The sequence below is a fragment of the Stigmatopora argus genome, chromosome 20, assembly GCF_051989625.1.
Source record: "Stigmatopora argus isolate UIUO_Sarg chromosome 20, RoL_Sarg_1.0, whole genome shotgun sequence".
In the NCBI taxonomy this organism is placed as follows: domain Eukaryota; kingdom Metazoa; phylum Chordata; class Actinopteri; order Syngnathiformes; family Syngnathidae; genus Stigmatopora; species Stigmatopora argus.
Window position 1 is genome coordinate 823048 of NC_135406.1, and position 14803 is coordinate 837850.

Genomic DNA, 14803 nt, shown 5'->3' on the forward strand with positions numbered 1-14803 from the left:
TTAGTATACATATTTTTGCAGCATTTTCAGTACACCCGTTTGATGAAATGACGCCCTTAATTGGCTTTAGGTCGGAATCATCGGCAGCACGTTTCACCCAATCGACGACGCGCGAGTGAGCGAGCGCCTGGGAAAATGGGCTCGCGTGGAGTGTTTCCATGGTTACGCGGCAACCGCTTCAATGCCGCTCCCCGGGGAGCATCCGTGAAGCGGTGGCGCTTAGCGAGCAAAACGAGAGGGGGGGGGGTGCTTTGGGGAGCTTAAAGTCAGCCGCCGGCATGGCAAAAAATGCAGGCGCGTTCGCCGTCTCCGCGGTTAGATGCCACGCTTTCATATCTGATTGCGTCTATCGCGGCCGTTAAGATCACATTTTACCTCAGCAGAGCCAGGAACATTATTGGGGATCCATACCACCCTGGTCGCAATCTGTTCCAGCTGCTGCCCTCTGGCAGACGCTATAGGTCCCACAAAAAACGAACAAATAGGCTTAAGGACATTCTTTTCCCCACATCCATCAGAACTCTAAACTTGCGGTAACACGACACACAATCCCTTCTGTGTAATAACTTCGGGGTGAGGTCATATGAAAAGACGTTTGGGCGGTGATCTGCCTCCTACTGGCTGACTGAGGTAAGTGAAAGACTGAGAGGTAAGTGATCCACTCGGCGGGGGTGATGTGATGTGTCCATAATGGCAGAATGCCAAATTACGAGTCCAAAACTATCACTTATTTGGGTTTTTTGCCGAAAAAACGCACCTTATGGAGAAGCACTACCAATTTCGTCATATGCAGTTTCTGGGTGTGATGACAATTAGGCATTTGTTGTTGATGATGACGATCATTATGTCCGATTATTATTATTATTATAATATTATGGTGCTTGATCTCGTCCATCAAAACGCTAAAGCCGAGTTTGCGCCCTGCACTTTTCATTAAACCCTCATCAATGGGGACCACCGGGACGACTAGCATAACCATTTGGCGACGCCTTGGCGCCCGCCGGAAGACTTAATTAATAAAGGCGGCCGTAGAAATGTCATACCTGCCGAATGTATTTTTACACTCGGCGCCAGGGTCCATTACAGGAAGGTTTACTGACGAAAGGGCCGCACTTTCCCATTTTCCTTTGGCCTCGGGCGCTATCTTCACGTCGGAAAAACCGTTGGTGTTGAAAAGTTATGGAAATGGTCTGTCGGTTGTAGTCAAAGCAGACCTAGCGCTCCGCTAAAAAGGTCACAATGCAAATTCCTGTTGTCATATTTCATATTATTTGACCTCTATGACCCAGCTAACCAATGCATTTTTATGCAGGCTAGTGATTAGCTTAGCATGTCATTTCTAGTGCCCACCGTCTTGTATTTCCTGTCAGGCTTTAGTTTTTGTCCACGAACAGGTCTAGTGCAGATCTGGACCGATGGAAAGCACGTTAGCGAAGAAGATCTGAGCGGCCACGATGGGATGGCACGCGTTGGCGTACGCGGTCGCCCACTAGAGAAAAGGTTAGTCCGTTTTGGTTTCCAAAGGTTTTTGTTTCTGGAACCAAATCTACATTTGGGGCCCGGTACATCTGAGGAGCTTTTTAAGCACCCGCCTCCCTTTTTTTAAAGCAACGCTTGCATCATTCGCAGAACTTGAAAGCCTCCGTCAGCGTTTTTGGAAATCTCCGCCGCCCGGGGTGGCTGGCGGCGGCGGCGAACAAATAACGCAAAAAGTTGGCAAAGTGAGAAATCAGATGGTAAACGCGTGGTTAAATATAGACTGGAACGAGACGCTCTTGTTTTTCCGACAAAGCTAAAATCGAACAGAGCGAGTTGCGAGGGAACTCGAATCTGGTCGGGGACGGCGAGGGCGGCTGGCAAAAAAAACGTTTTTCCCGAGGTCAGCTCCATTTCAGCAACATCAAATTTGCGCACTTATCCGGGGCGGCTAACGACGTAATTGCCAGACAATTTGATTGACGCCGCCGGTTTGTCGTGGCGGTCCATTATGGCCATTTAATGACGGTCAGACGTGACGGGAGAACTTGTGGCGGTCTTTGTATACATGCAAATGCGCCAGATCAATTCAAAATGGAGGCTTAGGGTTACTATAATTAGAATCAGATTTTTGTTATATTTTTGGGGTGATGAGTTAAACTTGATGTCTAGTTATTCTAATTGCTGTTTAGTGCTTTGCATTTTCAGAAGAGGAAAAAGAATATTGAATATGTCTCTTAGTATGACTTGATTGCAAATGTTTAATAGTTTTAATTGTATGCTGGGATGGTTATATTTATTAACATTTTTTTACGTAATATAATTTGGATTTTTATTAAGTAATTTCACCTTCATAATTAGGATTTTTATTAAGTAATGTCACATTTATACGCAAGTTCAATCCTAACCCTTCCCCTCCAAGCTTGAAATTAAATATGTTAAATTGCAAGCAGGCAATCTATCCGGACTCCTTTTCCGACACCTGCCAGTCTGCTAAATAGTAATATATTGACCACCGAGGCCCGTTTCTAAGTAGACTTTAGCAAAATGGCGAGACCTCAAAGACACGTCTGGTCCCGTCGGACATATTGTTTGTCCCATCTCGCTGTTGATGTTCCATTTAAACGAGGACCCCCGTAGCGGGCGGCTTATTTAAATGCTCTTGCCCTTTCAGCCCCACTTACCTAATGGCTGTCGATCAAAACCCCCCACCCCACACTGCGTGGCGAGCCCCGACGGCTAGGCGTCGTCGCTCACGTGATCTTTACCGTTTGGAGCATAATTGAACCCAGAGAAACCCGTAAATGATCGAGAGCAAAGGCCACGAGACCCCATTTGGCATCGGTTTAGTCGGATCGGTGTATCTTTTAGCCGCTAGGCTAATCTTTTGTTTTTGGGGGTCATAAAACGTATTCCTCGGGGAAACGACAGCCTTTTATGAATGAAATTAGCGGAAACATTAGATATTGTGTCAATGAAAGGGGTGAATGATTGGGATTGAGTTGAAAAATCAAGCTGATGAGAGAAAAATCCAAGTATACTTTTAGCCTTTTTTTTGGTTCCTCTCGAGAACCCGCGAAGCCTCGGTCATGTCACGCCGTGTTTCGTCAAATCCCGGGAAGGCTGAAATGCCAAAGATCTTCCCGACCACGCCGCCGGGCTCCAGAGAACGCACGTTAACCTTTTGGAGGATTAAAAAAAACTGAAAAATTCACCCTGGGGAAAATGCTGCACCTGTTTTTATTGATTTTTTTTGTCCGTTTCTAGCTTGGAGAGCATTTCTCCAGATTGCAGTAGCGAAGGATGCTAGTTTTGGATTCAAGGCGAATGTCCGTGATAATCGGGATTAGCTTGTTTCTAGATTATGGCATCACATTTTAGCGTTAAGCTAAACATCCTAAAATTTCAGTTAAAAAGTAGCCAAAACTCCCAAAAGATCGGCTTTTCAAATATTTAGCAACCTTTCAAATGCTACAAACATCTTGAATAATCCACTGTCAATTACTTTTGAACGCATCCATCGGATTAGATTAGATTAGATAACTTCATTCATCCCGTTTTCGTCACAGTAGCAAGAGGGTGAGAATACAGACACAGTAAAAGACATTTTAGCCATACATAAATAGGTAATAGATAATAAATACATAAATAAATAAATAAATAAATAAATAAGAGATGAAAAGCAAGAACGCAAACGGTCGATGGTCGACTGGGATCATCTCTTTCCAAAGCGACGGCGCCGCCATCCAATCCCCAACGGCGCCAATCATTGAAACGCAAACAATAAGCCGACCTTCCCATTTTTTGTCCGTTTCAGATCCCCGTGGAAGTGTCCTCTGACCCCGAGCGGGTCAAACGAAGCACCGTTACCATGCCGATGTCGCCGAGTGAGTCCTATTTGAACAGGTACTGTATTTTTTCGGGTATTCGCCGTTGTTGACGCTAAAAAAACGATGACCGAATGGAGGCTACGGCTTATATGCGCACAAATTCAAACGAGTTGTGCTATTCCTGCCAATTGAAGTCAGTCTCCGTTTACATTGAAATCATACTCGGCGACTTTTAGCTAATACCCGCCGACATTCTTCTATCATCCGTGACGGCGTTATAGGCACGGCGTCCCTTTAAGGTCGGCTATTAATGCAGCGGTGGGAAATTCCGCAATATTTAACTGAAAATGTCACAGAATGTCAAGTTGAAAAATGTCAGCGGCGAAGGATTGAAGGGTGACCTCAACCCTCCCCTTTTAAAATGAAATCTAAAACCACAATACATAGCAATACCTTGTTGTTTGGCTCGGATAATAGCATTTATATTTTTCGGAAAGCTAAATATAGGAGATGCAGAGGTAGAAATGTGAGGTAGAAATTAATTACCCTTTGTTAGGATTTGTGGAGATTCTCGTGCGAATGGAATAAAATGAATAATGTTCAAATCCGTGCAGATCGACCTGCTGAATTTGCTGCTAAGACCGAAACAACACTGCATTCGAGCGCAAACCCCGAGCCGCTTCACTGACAAATATTTAAAAAAACAAAACAAATCAAATGGGCGAAACGTGAGGACGAATCAACAAGAGCCTCGCCTCGCTAATGCTAATAGACGGTGTTCCGATGACATCAGACGCCGCTTCCGTCGCCAAACGCAACGGCGAACGCACTCAATCTGCGATGGTGGCGATCACACGCACAAAAGCAATTTCCTCCCTAGTTTCCAGCCAGCACTGGAAGGCCTATATTGGACACGGCGCCCCGACACGGAGGAGATTGGTGGCCAAGATGCTGAATTTTTCATGAGGCGGGAAAGGTTAGATAAGATCCGCCCACACACTGAAGATAGAGCGCTCGCAGATCCGTCTGGCGAGGCGGGATTCCCGCGGAGGCCCTCGTTTAACTCCCTGGCTGCTCTTCGTAGCGCTAGAAATTAGCTCAGTCGTCAACCGAGAGTTCAATTGCCCCTAAAAAAGGCGAACTGGACCATTGGCGGGCTACTAAATCTTCACGTCGCCGCCCAAAAACGTGAAACGGGACAATGACGGCGAGCACCTCATTATCGAGGCGTATCTTAAATGCACGCCGTGCTAGCACGGGTGTCATTTACTTGTAATAAGTATGCGCCCCGCGTACGAGCGAGGTATCGGCGAAGCGAGGGTCCCGTCTGCGGAGGTGCTATTAAATTGTCAGTTATGATGGATGGTCCGCCTTCCCCGCGTTAACTGCCGCATGAGGAATCATTAAATCTTTGTGATGCGCCTTGGAGATGAGAGGGGGTTGGGGGTGCCGGACGGGCGGGGTGCTCACTGACTACCGCAAATCTTTGTCGTCGTCGGTTGACACTGTCGCTTCGGGGTCAAAGACGGAAGGGTCAACGTTTCTGGATTTGTGTTGGTTGGCTTGTGGACACTTGCCCAGGTCCTGGTGGAGCATAGCAGCCCCAGACAGTCATTGGCTTGTTATGTTGTTATGAATTCTGTTGTAGTTTTGAAATGCATGGGTTTTATACTAGCTTGTTTTGCTTTTTTGGGGGGAATCGAGTCCTGTCTGCCTGCCTGCGAGAGATTCTTTAGCTGGAGGGATGAGCGCCAGTTGTTTTAGTGGCTGCGACAAGAGTTGGTATTGACTTTGTCGCTGCCATTTAGAGAGTGAGAGAAAGAGAGAGAGACTTCCTGCGCACTGCAGTAGATCCCACTACTGAAATGTGCTTTTTGTAGCTTCTATGCCACATAATATCGTGCTAGTGTTTACATTTATGGTATTTTAACTACATTTAAGTGACTGCAAATTGCCCCAAAAGTGATAAATGGACTCCTAGCTGAAATGGATTGTCTTTTTGTGTTTTGTCGGTTAGCACTAGGGATTAGTAGGCTTTAGTCGAGCTAGGTTAGCGGTGGTGATTTCTTGTAATGAGCACCAAGAGCTGTTTCGAGATAGCCGCTGAATTGCCGGTGCCCGGTGAATTTGTGTCAGTCAGGTGAAAGAGCATTACGGCAAGGGAATCAGTCAAGCTTGTTGCCTTGACCTACTTGAACGTAGCGCGAGAGAGGGAAGCGGCTCCGGTTTCCGATTCTTTTCTCCTGAAAAGCTGACGCGTTATATCGGATTTCAATCGAAGGCCACGGCCGGATTCAATGTCACGGTCCAGAACGATGGCAGGGAAGTATAGGCCCAAAGACATTTGGAAACCGGGATCAGTCGCCGGCGGCCGGCCGAGCGTTAAAGACGGTGGTCCGCGATGGATTAATATGTTCTCCCCGTGGTGCTCTTCGCAAAGTGCCGGCGCTGAATAATTAATGGCGTCATTGCTTGTTTGTTGGAGCTGAATGTATAACATTTACTCTTTGCATTTTGTCTCTGAGGACATGTTTTAATTGGACTCGTGCGTCGTAAATCACAATGACGACGCGCATCTTACGGGCAAGGTCACGGACGCCCCGAGATGGGTGGCCAAGATCTCGTCTTTGGTATTTGCTTGTACTCATCGTGTCAATATTTCTTTGTTTGTCTTAGCGGAGCTGCCTCGAATTTCAGGCCACGCCCATTCCATGAAGCGCACAGGTGAATGCGATGGTGTAAAGGTTCAAAAACTTTCATCAAAATGTGACCACTGCAGAATCAGGTGTGTGGAAATGTTTGAGTTTGTCGTTTTCAGGAATCGGCTCAGAGTTTCGGAAAAATTGGACAAATCTTTAAAAATAGGAAAACACAATTCCATGGTTAAGACAAAACGCTGATGTGTACATTACATCAGTCCAAAAAAAGGCCACGTTTTTGTTGTTTAAACAGCGGTGGTTTAGCACCGTTTGGCTAATCGTGCTAATCGTTGTATGGCTTTAATGTTGTCATGGCTTTAATGTTTTCATGTCTCTTCAGCGCTATCGTGATGGTGGCTTCGGGGAAAGGGATGCTGGTCAAAGGTAAGGTTCTTTTGGGTGAGGACGATTGATCCAAACAGTGCAAAATCGATTGATTGGATGATTTAGTTCGCACCGTCAATGGCACTGAGATACGCCTTGATTAAAAGGTCTGGAAGATGAGGAGCCAAAATTGTAGTTTGACAGTGACCTTGGAGGTCGCTCGCATTCGAGTGGCGGTAGCGGCAGCCATTGACGTCTTGTGACACTGAGCAGCCAATCACGGTGAGATTGTGCACGTGCGGGGAGGGATGTAGCTTCGCCGTCCAGTTTATGTGGATGTTGATTTGGGGCCAGACAGAGAGAGAGAAGGGGAGAGAGAGAGAGAGATGTGGGAGAGAGGGAGGGAGATGCCAGCCCTCTGATAGATGGGGTTCTTTATATATTCGCCAGCAGCGAAAGTGGAGCTCCTCGGCGGGCCGCTCGGCACTTGCCGCGATGTCGCCTATTCGTCTGAGCTAGCCGTGATAGCGCGAGACAGGCACGACCCACAACCCGCAGGCCTTTTTTTTCTTTTTTTTAATTTTGTTTTCTTTTTATTTCTTTAGAATTAGATTCCTTTCATTTTTGCCCCTACCTCCAACGCTCACTTTTGTTGCCCTCGTCCTCCCTCTCATTTTTTCAATTTGATCCAGCAAGAAATTAATTTGTGAGCTTTGATTTAATAAATATTTTATTTCTCCCTCCTCATTTTACGTTGTGTGTCCTTTTTGTTTGACCTTTGAAAACATCCAACGACATTGGCTATTTATTTGGACGTCTGTAACTTACATTTGAGTAAAAACGGTAAGATGGCATTTTGTTGTTGTTTGCACGTTGTTTTATGGCGGATCTTTCGTTTCCGATTGCACGTGAGCGCACCACGGTGCGTTCACGATCTTTCCGACGTGACGGTACCGGTCGTAGTACATGCATGACTAGGCTCGTGAACATAGCGCAGACGACATAATGTACGCTTATATAATATAATTTTATCCGAATGAATCCTTTTTTCAACACTCATAGTTATTTAAAAAACGAAATAGTATTATCTATTTTAATTTTGGACGCTTTTACTTCAAATCGATTTAGAGTTTGCGTGCACCTGCGGCCATTCAAGTGATTTCTTTGTAACTTCCGGGATTGAACCGCTGCGTCCTCTGTGATTGGCTGAGGGCCTGATTAGTCTGCCCAGCCCTGCCGCGACCGCCTCACCCCAGAAAGTTCTACAGAGCACACTTTTAGCACGTAAAGTCGCTCCAACACTTAAAGGTAAGCCGTCGTTGCGTATTCCTATTAAATTTGAGCAAAAGCACTCATTTGAAAGCAAATGAAAGCGTCTAAAAATACACGAAACGCTGGGTTTTGGACTGCGTGGAAAAGAAACTTTTTGGGCGACTACCTTGTTCCACTTGACGCATTTTTGCTACTTGCGGGCCTAACTAGGCCCCGGAAAAATCCCGCATGGCGCTTCCGAATGTTAGCAAAATTCGAATATTTGTCCAAAATTGTCGCTATATATCCAACTATATGTGTTATATACAACTATATAGGTTATATAATCGATATGTGCGTCAATAAATAGGAGTAATGAACACTTTTCTAATTCGCTATTGTTGCCGAAGTCCGGCCAATCCATTCGATGGAAGGTTAATAATTGTTTGCATCGATAATAAAATAATGTCACTGTAAATATTTTTTGCTCATGTATAATATTTTAGTTCTTTTCAAACGCTTTTTGAAGCTCTCGCACATGTTTTAATAAGTGGAGTGCGCATGCGCATTGGGCTCTGGCCGGAATGAACGCCATTAAATGAGTCGAACAATATTACTCTAAAAAAAGTATCTCTTATTTATTGACTGGTAACTTTGGCACTTGAAATGATGAAATTATAGAAATGCATAAATGCTTTCCTACAGTACCAAACACATGCGGACCCCCGCACACACTGTTAATTGTATAGTCCTACTCCAAATAATTTCGACGGCTACTGCCGTCAATGGCAGCCATGAGATTAAAACTCATTCACAGCCATCGAATCAGACCTGTTTTCCAAATTAGCCGCTTTTACATTGACCCCACGATATTGCGGATTGGATAACTTTTTATTCATCCCGTATTCGGGAAATTTCGTTGTCACAGTAGGACCTTAAAATGCTGTTTACAGAGCGATTAAGCTAAAGATGGTGGTCCATGATGCCCTATTACATTAGCATTAGCTTCTTATTCTTTTTGGTGTAGCTCAGGGGTAGGGAACCTATGGCTCGGGAGCCACATGTGGCTCTTTTGATGGGTGCATCTGACTCTTTGCTAACCTGTGAGCTAAAATATGGAAATTGCTGGTGACAGAACTGATATTTTACATCTAGAGCTGCTTTAATATTCATTTTTTTGCTTTAATCTTCATTTTTCCTCTCTGGAATGCATCCTCATTGATTAGCAACAGTACAAGAATCTTTAAAAAAATATTCATATTTTTTCACTTTAAAAGTGGTGAAATTACAAAAAAAAAAATTGAAAAGGCATTCGTTTACATGTATGTATTTTGACTTTTAAATTCGTAGTATGGCTCACAATAATAATAATAATCGGACATAGGCCCTGTCGTCATTATCACAACACAAAAGCCTACTTGTCATCACACGCAGGGAATAACATTGGAAAATATGAATTGTTTGTGGCTCTCTTCGTCAAAAAGGTTCCCAACCCCTGGTCGAACTTGTAGTCTTTTCTGTGGCGACTTTTGACTCCGCCCCCGTGCGGCGCCATGCCGATGTCGCCCGTGCTGTGCCTCGACGCGGCGTAACTATTTCTACGTTTCAGACATCAACTCATCACCGAAATGGCAGTCAGACTGTGCGATGTGGCTTCCCTGCTTAGGAGTGGCTCGTGGGCGTCCGAGCCTTGGACCGGGGTGCGTGCCACTTCTGGTTTCAGTTTTTTCCGGGTTGGGGGCGTGGTGAAACGGCTGTTACTGTTACATGACGGTACATGTGGTTCCACGGTCCGATTTGTCGAGGGAGCTGATGTTTTCCCCCCTTTTCTTTCCTCTCTATTTAGCAGGTACTCTCCGCCATGGAGAACCAGCTGTCCAACGGGCCGGTGTGCAACAACGCCCCCGCCAACGGGTCCGGCGGCGGCAACATCCCCGACGACTGCTCGTCCCCGCTCAAGTCGGGCGGCTTCGAGGAGAGCAAGACCAACCTCATCGTCAACTACCTGCCTCAGAGCATGACCCAGGAGGAGCTCAAGAGCTTGTTCGGCAGCATCGGCGAGATCGAGTCCTGCAAACTCGTACGGGACAAGATAACAGGTTAAAACCGGGGGGCAGGGGGAGCGTGGTGGTCTTGGTGGCGATTTCCTTACGTTTAAACGTCCTCCGTTCCCATGGCGGCTTCACCATAAAGCGTCCATTGCAGGGCAGAGCCTCGGGTACGGCTTTGTCAACTACGTGGACCCCAAGGATGCGGAAAAGGCCATCAGCACCTTAAACGGCTTGAGACTCCAGACCAAGACCATCAAGGTAGGACTCCCAAGATGCGACAAACCTTTTTGCGACCCATCTGACGGAGGCGGTCCTCCCGGCCGTAGGTCTCGTACGCCCGCCCCAGCTCGGCCTCCATCCGAGACGCCAATTTGTACGTGAGCGGTCTGCCCAAGACCATGACCGAGGCGGAGCTGGAGCAGCTCTTCTCGCAGTACGGTCGCATCATCACCTCGCGCATTTTGGTCAACCAGGTGACCGGTGAGTGTGTCGTTTTTCTTTTGGGGTGGTCGCTCTGCTCGGGACGACGGCCATCTTATGTGTGTCTTATCCCACCAGGTCTCTCCAGAGGCGTGGGCTTCATCCGCTTCGACCGGCGGGCGGAGGCCGAGGAGGCCATCAAGGGCCTCCACTGTCAGAAGCCCCCCGGCGCCGCCGAGCCCATCACGGTCAAGTTTGCCAACAACCCCAGCCAGAAGAGCAGCCAGGCGTTGCTGTCCCAACTGTATCACTCGCCCAATCGAAGGTACCCGGGCACGCTCGCACAGCAGGCACGATTCAGGTAAAAGGGGCACAGCCAAACGCGTTGAGTTCAAATCTTGCATCCCCACGCACTCACTCGGTTGTCGGGTTTTGGGAATGGTGTCACTCACGTTCACGTTGCTTTGCCTTTAATTGTTTGACTGCCTTAAATGCGCGCATTTTATGCCCAAACCCATCCAAAAGGTGAACGTAGGGAAGTATTTATCTGCATTAGGTCACAAAAGAAAACCAAGAAGTTGGGAAAATCCAAGTTGATGATGGTCAAATAGCTTTAAAAGCAACATTAGTCAGCTAGAGTAATGGATGTACAGAATTAAAGTCCATTTTTCATGGTGGTGATTTTGGGTTCAAATACACGCATCCCAAAGTCAGTGGCTTTACAATAATTTAGCTCCATGGCGCTACCATAATTCCTCTTATAATTTGTTTTAGTTCATAATTATTGCAATGTGACATGTTATTGCATAGAAAAAGCATTATTGTATGCAAGCCTCATCTGCATGTGATAACGCTCATTAAATGAACTCATTTTAAAGGATGTAGTAATTGTGTTGATACGGTCATCTGCGTCTTTTTTTAGGTTGGATAACCTGCTGAACATGGCTTATGGAGTTAAAAGGTTGGTGGACTTTTGTTTATTTCACATCTTTTGAATTGTTTGACCGTTGGGGGGCAAAATACAGAAAAGTCAGATGGTGTACTACAAGTTAGCATCATCATATTTAACCTTTAAAACTGGTAACTCGTTCAATGTATGATAGAATATATATACGGTGGTACCTCGACATACGATAGTAATCCATTCCGAGACAGATCGTATGTCGAGCTTTTCGTAACTCGAGCGAACGTTTCCCATTGAAATTTAATTGAAAACAAATTCATTCGTTCCAACCTTCTAAAAAAACTCCAAAAACAGGATTTTGGATTGGGAAAAAATGTTTTATTTCTTCTAATTCACCATATATTAACAAAGTAACACATAACTAGTGGTTTAATAGTAATAAAATGTGCTCAATAGATGTAAAATTAGATGCATTTCGTGGAGGGGAGAGACAACGACACACGCGGAGGGGGAACTTTATCCACGGCACTCGTAAACGAACAAACAAATTTAAATTAACTTGAATAAATATATACAGTTAATGTAACTTTACACAAAACTGAATTCTACTTTTGTCTAAATCTTTTGTTACCTTCGTTTTCTGGGTTAGCGGTTTGCCACGCCTCCACCCTCACGTTCGCTATCGATAGACTGTTTGCTCTTGTATTTCCTTCAAAATATTCCCAAAATGATGCACATAAATGTCCTCACAATAGGATAACGCACGACCACTTGCCAACGAGAAAGTCTTTAAAGAACAATCGTGGGAGCTTCTTTCCTTGGAAAGAAAAACAGGAAATGCAATAGCTGAGCTTGATTGTGGGTAATGTAGTTTTATTCTGAGTAAGGGTGCCATTGGCTATAGGTTTTGTGTGCTCGAGTATACTTCATTACCCAGAAAGCCCTCTTTTTGCCCGCGCATGCACGTTGTGCGTTTCCTGGTCGTATGAGAAACTCGTCTGAATTAATCGTTCCATGCTCGTAGGTATAGTAGTTATACACGAAAGAGATGCGGCAAAAAAAGACCGTGCGCTACAATGATAAACAGCATCTCATGTCATGGCCACCTGGCTTGGTCGCGTCTTGAAATTTTAATCGTATCGTGAGCGAATAATTTGATCGAAATTTTCGTCGTACTACGAGGTACCAGCTATATACAGCCATCAAATTTAACACCAAACTTAAAGATAAAAATACTGTGCTATGTTTTAGCTCAAGGTTAGTATGATTAAGGTAACTTGACCATCCGACTGTCATTTGAGAGCATTTAGTGGACGTTTAATCTGTTTGAGGTGGGCGGGGCTAGCGGCTGAAGCGCCATTTTAACGTGCCTTTTGCATTGGGCGGCAGTAGATTCCAGCCCGTGCCCATGGACGGGGTGAACAGCCTGGCCGGCATGAATCTCCCCAGCCCCAACGCCTGGTGCATCTTCGTCTACAACCTGGCGCCGGACGCCGACGAGAGCGTCCTGTGGCAGATGTTCGGGCCCTTCGGCGCCGTCACCAACGTCAAGGTCATCCGCGACTTCAACACCAACAAGTGCAAAGGCTTCGGCTTCGTCACCATGACGAACTACGACGAGGCGGCCGTGGCCATCGGCAGCCTCAACGGCTACCGCCTGGGCGACCGCGTGCTGCAGGTCTCCTTCAAGACCAACAAAACCCACAAAGCGTGAGACCACCCCCCTTTTTTGCTTCCTTTCTCTCGTTTGCCTGCCATGTTTTCGTTTAGTTTTCTTTTAAAAAGCGCGTTTCTGTCGTGTTCGCGAAACGTGTGTGAAGAAATCGTTGCGGCGGGTTTAACTGTCTAATTTTTGTTTTTTCTAAATGACGAGTTCCGAGAAACTTTTTACTGCAGTCGAAATATGAATTGTGGGTAAAAAAAAAAGAAAAAAAAGTATTTAATTTGCGAAGGTTCATGACCTAAGAATATTTACGATGGAGGGTCATGTGACCTTTCTGATTCAAAATGGATTTCTTTAGTTTTGGTTCAAAGTTTTGACAAACAAGAACGTATCTTTAGTGTAAATATTATTTTTTTCCATCCCTTCAAGTGCCCAATGGTGCCATTTTGGGGTGAGTAAAGTTAAAAATCTACCTTAGTTTGCCAAAAAAACGGTTTATCCGGAGTCATGAATTTGTTAAATATCGTTTTTTCCCCGTCTAGTTCGCTAAATGCGAAAAAAATGGTAGTTGTTTTCCATGTATAGTTATCTAAAAAAAATGTGTTTGAAATGAGTTCCACATTAGAAATAAGTGATTTTTTTGTTCATCTTTGAGTTGGAGAAAGCTGTGATGGTCAGTGTTTAAATAAATAGCTTGAATAACAACTGGAAAAAGAATTGATAAACAGCAAGTCGCTTGCTTTATACGCGTCAGTGTTTTTGTATTTGTTTTTTTTTTTGCCGTCAGGACAAATGAAACTAGTTGAGTCTGCCTTGTTTATAGTCATTCATTCATTAAATTGGATGTACTTTACTATTGTTTTTGTTTTAATCTCATGGAATTGAGTTCCCTTCATTTCAGTACCAAATTAAAACAAGTTTGAAGAGCGATGTTGTTGTAGTCATTCCGCGTCCAATCGTCCGAGCGATGTTGTTTTTGTCATTCCGCGTCCAATCGTCTCAGCTGTTTGATTCGTTTGGACGTCGGCCACCAACCCTCCCGGTTTCAAGGGATTGGACGGTCAAGCAAATGCAGTCATTGGTCGACAATGGCAGGATACATGTATTTAATCCAATTCCAATCCAATTGGGGGCGCTATTTTCACGGAGGTGTGCATGTGAATTGGACCCCGCCCATCTGTCGTTGCCGTGGTAATTGTTGAGAGCAATGGTAAGTCTTTTCGTAAGTACGGAAACGTGGCGCTCTCATCGCACACTGTCTTACGCTTTCTTCTATGAGCCACTGTCTTCCGGTAGTGTCACGTGATTTCTTCTCTGGCGCTCTCATCGCACACTCTGTCTTCCGCTTTCTTCTGTGAGCCACTGTCTTCCGGTAGTGTCACGTGATTTCTTCTCTGGCGCTCTCATCGCACACTCTGTCTTCCGCTTTCTTCTGTGAGCCACTGTCTTCCGGTAGTGTCACGTGATTTCTTCTCTGGCGCTCTCATCGCACACTCTGTCTTCCGCTTTCTTCTGTGAGCCACTGTCTTCCGGTAGTGTCACGTGATTTCTTCTCTGGCGCTCTCATCGCACACTCTGTCTTCCGCTTTCTTCTGTGAGCCACTGTCTTCCGGTAGTGTCACGTGATTTCTTCTCTGGCGCTCTCATCGCACACTCTGTCTTCCGCTTTCTTCTGTGAGCCACTG

At 45.4% G+C, this 14803-nt stretch overlaps 1 protein-coding gene across 19 annotated transcripts; it reads left to right on the forward strand.

Annotated features, from left to right (window-relative positions):
- The first annotated feature begins 264 nt into the window (after positions 1 to 264).
- LOC144065765 (ELAV-like protein 2) lies at positions 265 to 14046 on the forward strand. Of its 19 annotated transcripts, none has more exons than XM_077588856.1 (9): positions 265 to 1500; positions 3794 to 3882; positions 6483 to 6889; positions 9690 to 9780; positions 9927 to 10179; positions 10286 to 10389; positions 10458 to 10912; positions 11474 to 11512; positions 12848 to 14046. In XM_077588856.1, the coding sequence occupies exons 3-9, from the start codon at positions 6834 to 6836 to the stop codon at positions 13167 to 13169; spliced, it is 1320 nt and encodes a 439-aa protein (XP_077444982.1). In that variant the 5' UTR covers positions 265 to 1500; positions 3794 to 3882; positions 6483 to 6833; the 3' UTR covers positions 13170 to 14046. The 19 variants fall into 19 exon arrangements, with proteins under 19 accessions (XP_077444982.1, XP_077444984.1, XP_077444981.1 ...); XM_077588865.1 differs by lacking the exon at positions 265 to 1500 and having other exon boundaries at positions 3654 to 3882; positions 6483 to 6591; positions 6846 to 6889; XM_077588874.1 differs by lacking the exon at positions 265 to 1500 and having other exon boundaries at positions 3667 to 3882; positions 10274 to 10389; positions 10458 to 10611; positions 10690 to 10876.
- The last annotated feature ends 757 nt before the right edge of the window (positions 14047 to 14803 follow it).

Coding starts and splice junctions, on each gene's coding strand:
- LOC144065765 (XM_077588856.1), top strand. CDS start 6,834: ATGTCTCTTCAGCGCTATCGTGATGGTGGCTTCGGGGAAAGGGATGCT. Junction 6,890..9,689: donor GAAAGGGATGCTGGTCAAAG/GTAAGGTTCTTT, acceptor TCTACGTTTCAG/ACATCAACTCATCACCGAAA. Junction 10,180..10,285: donor CGTACGGGACAAGATAACAG/GTTAAAACCGGG, acceptor CGTCCATTGCAG/GGCAGAGCCTCGGGTACGGC.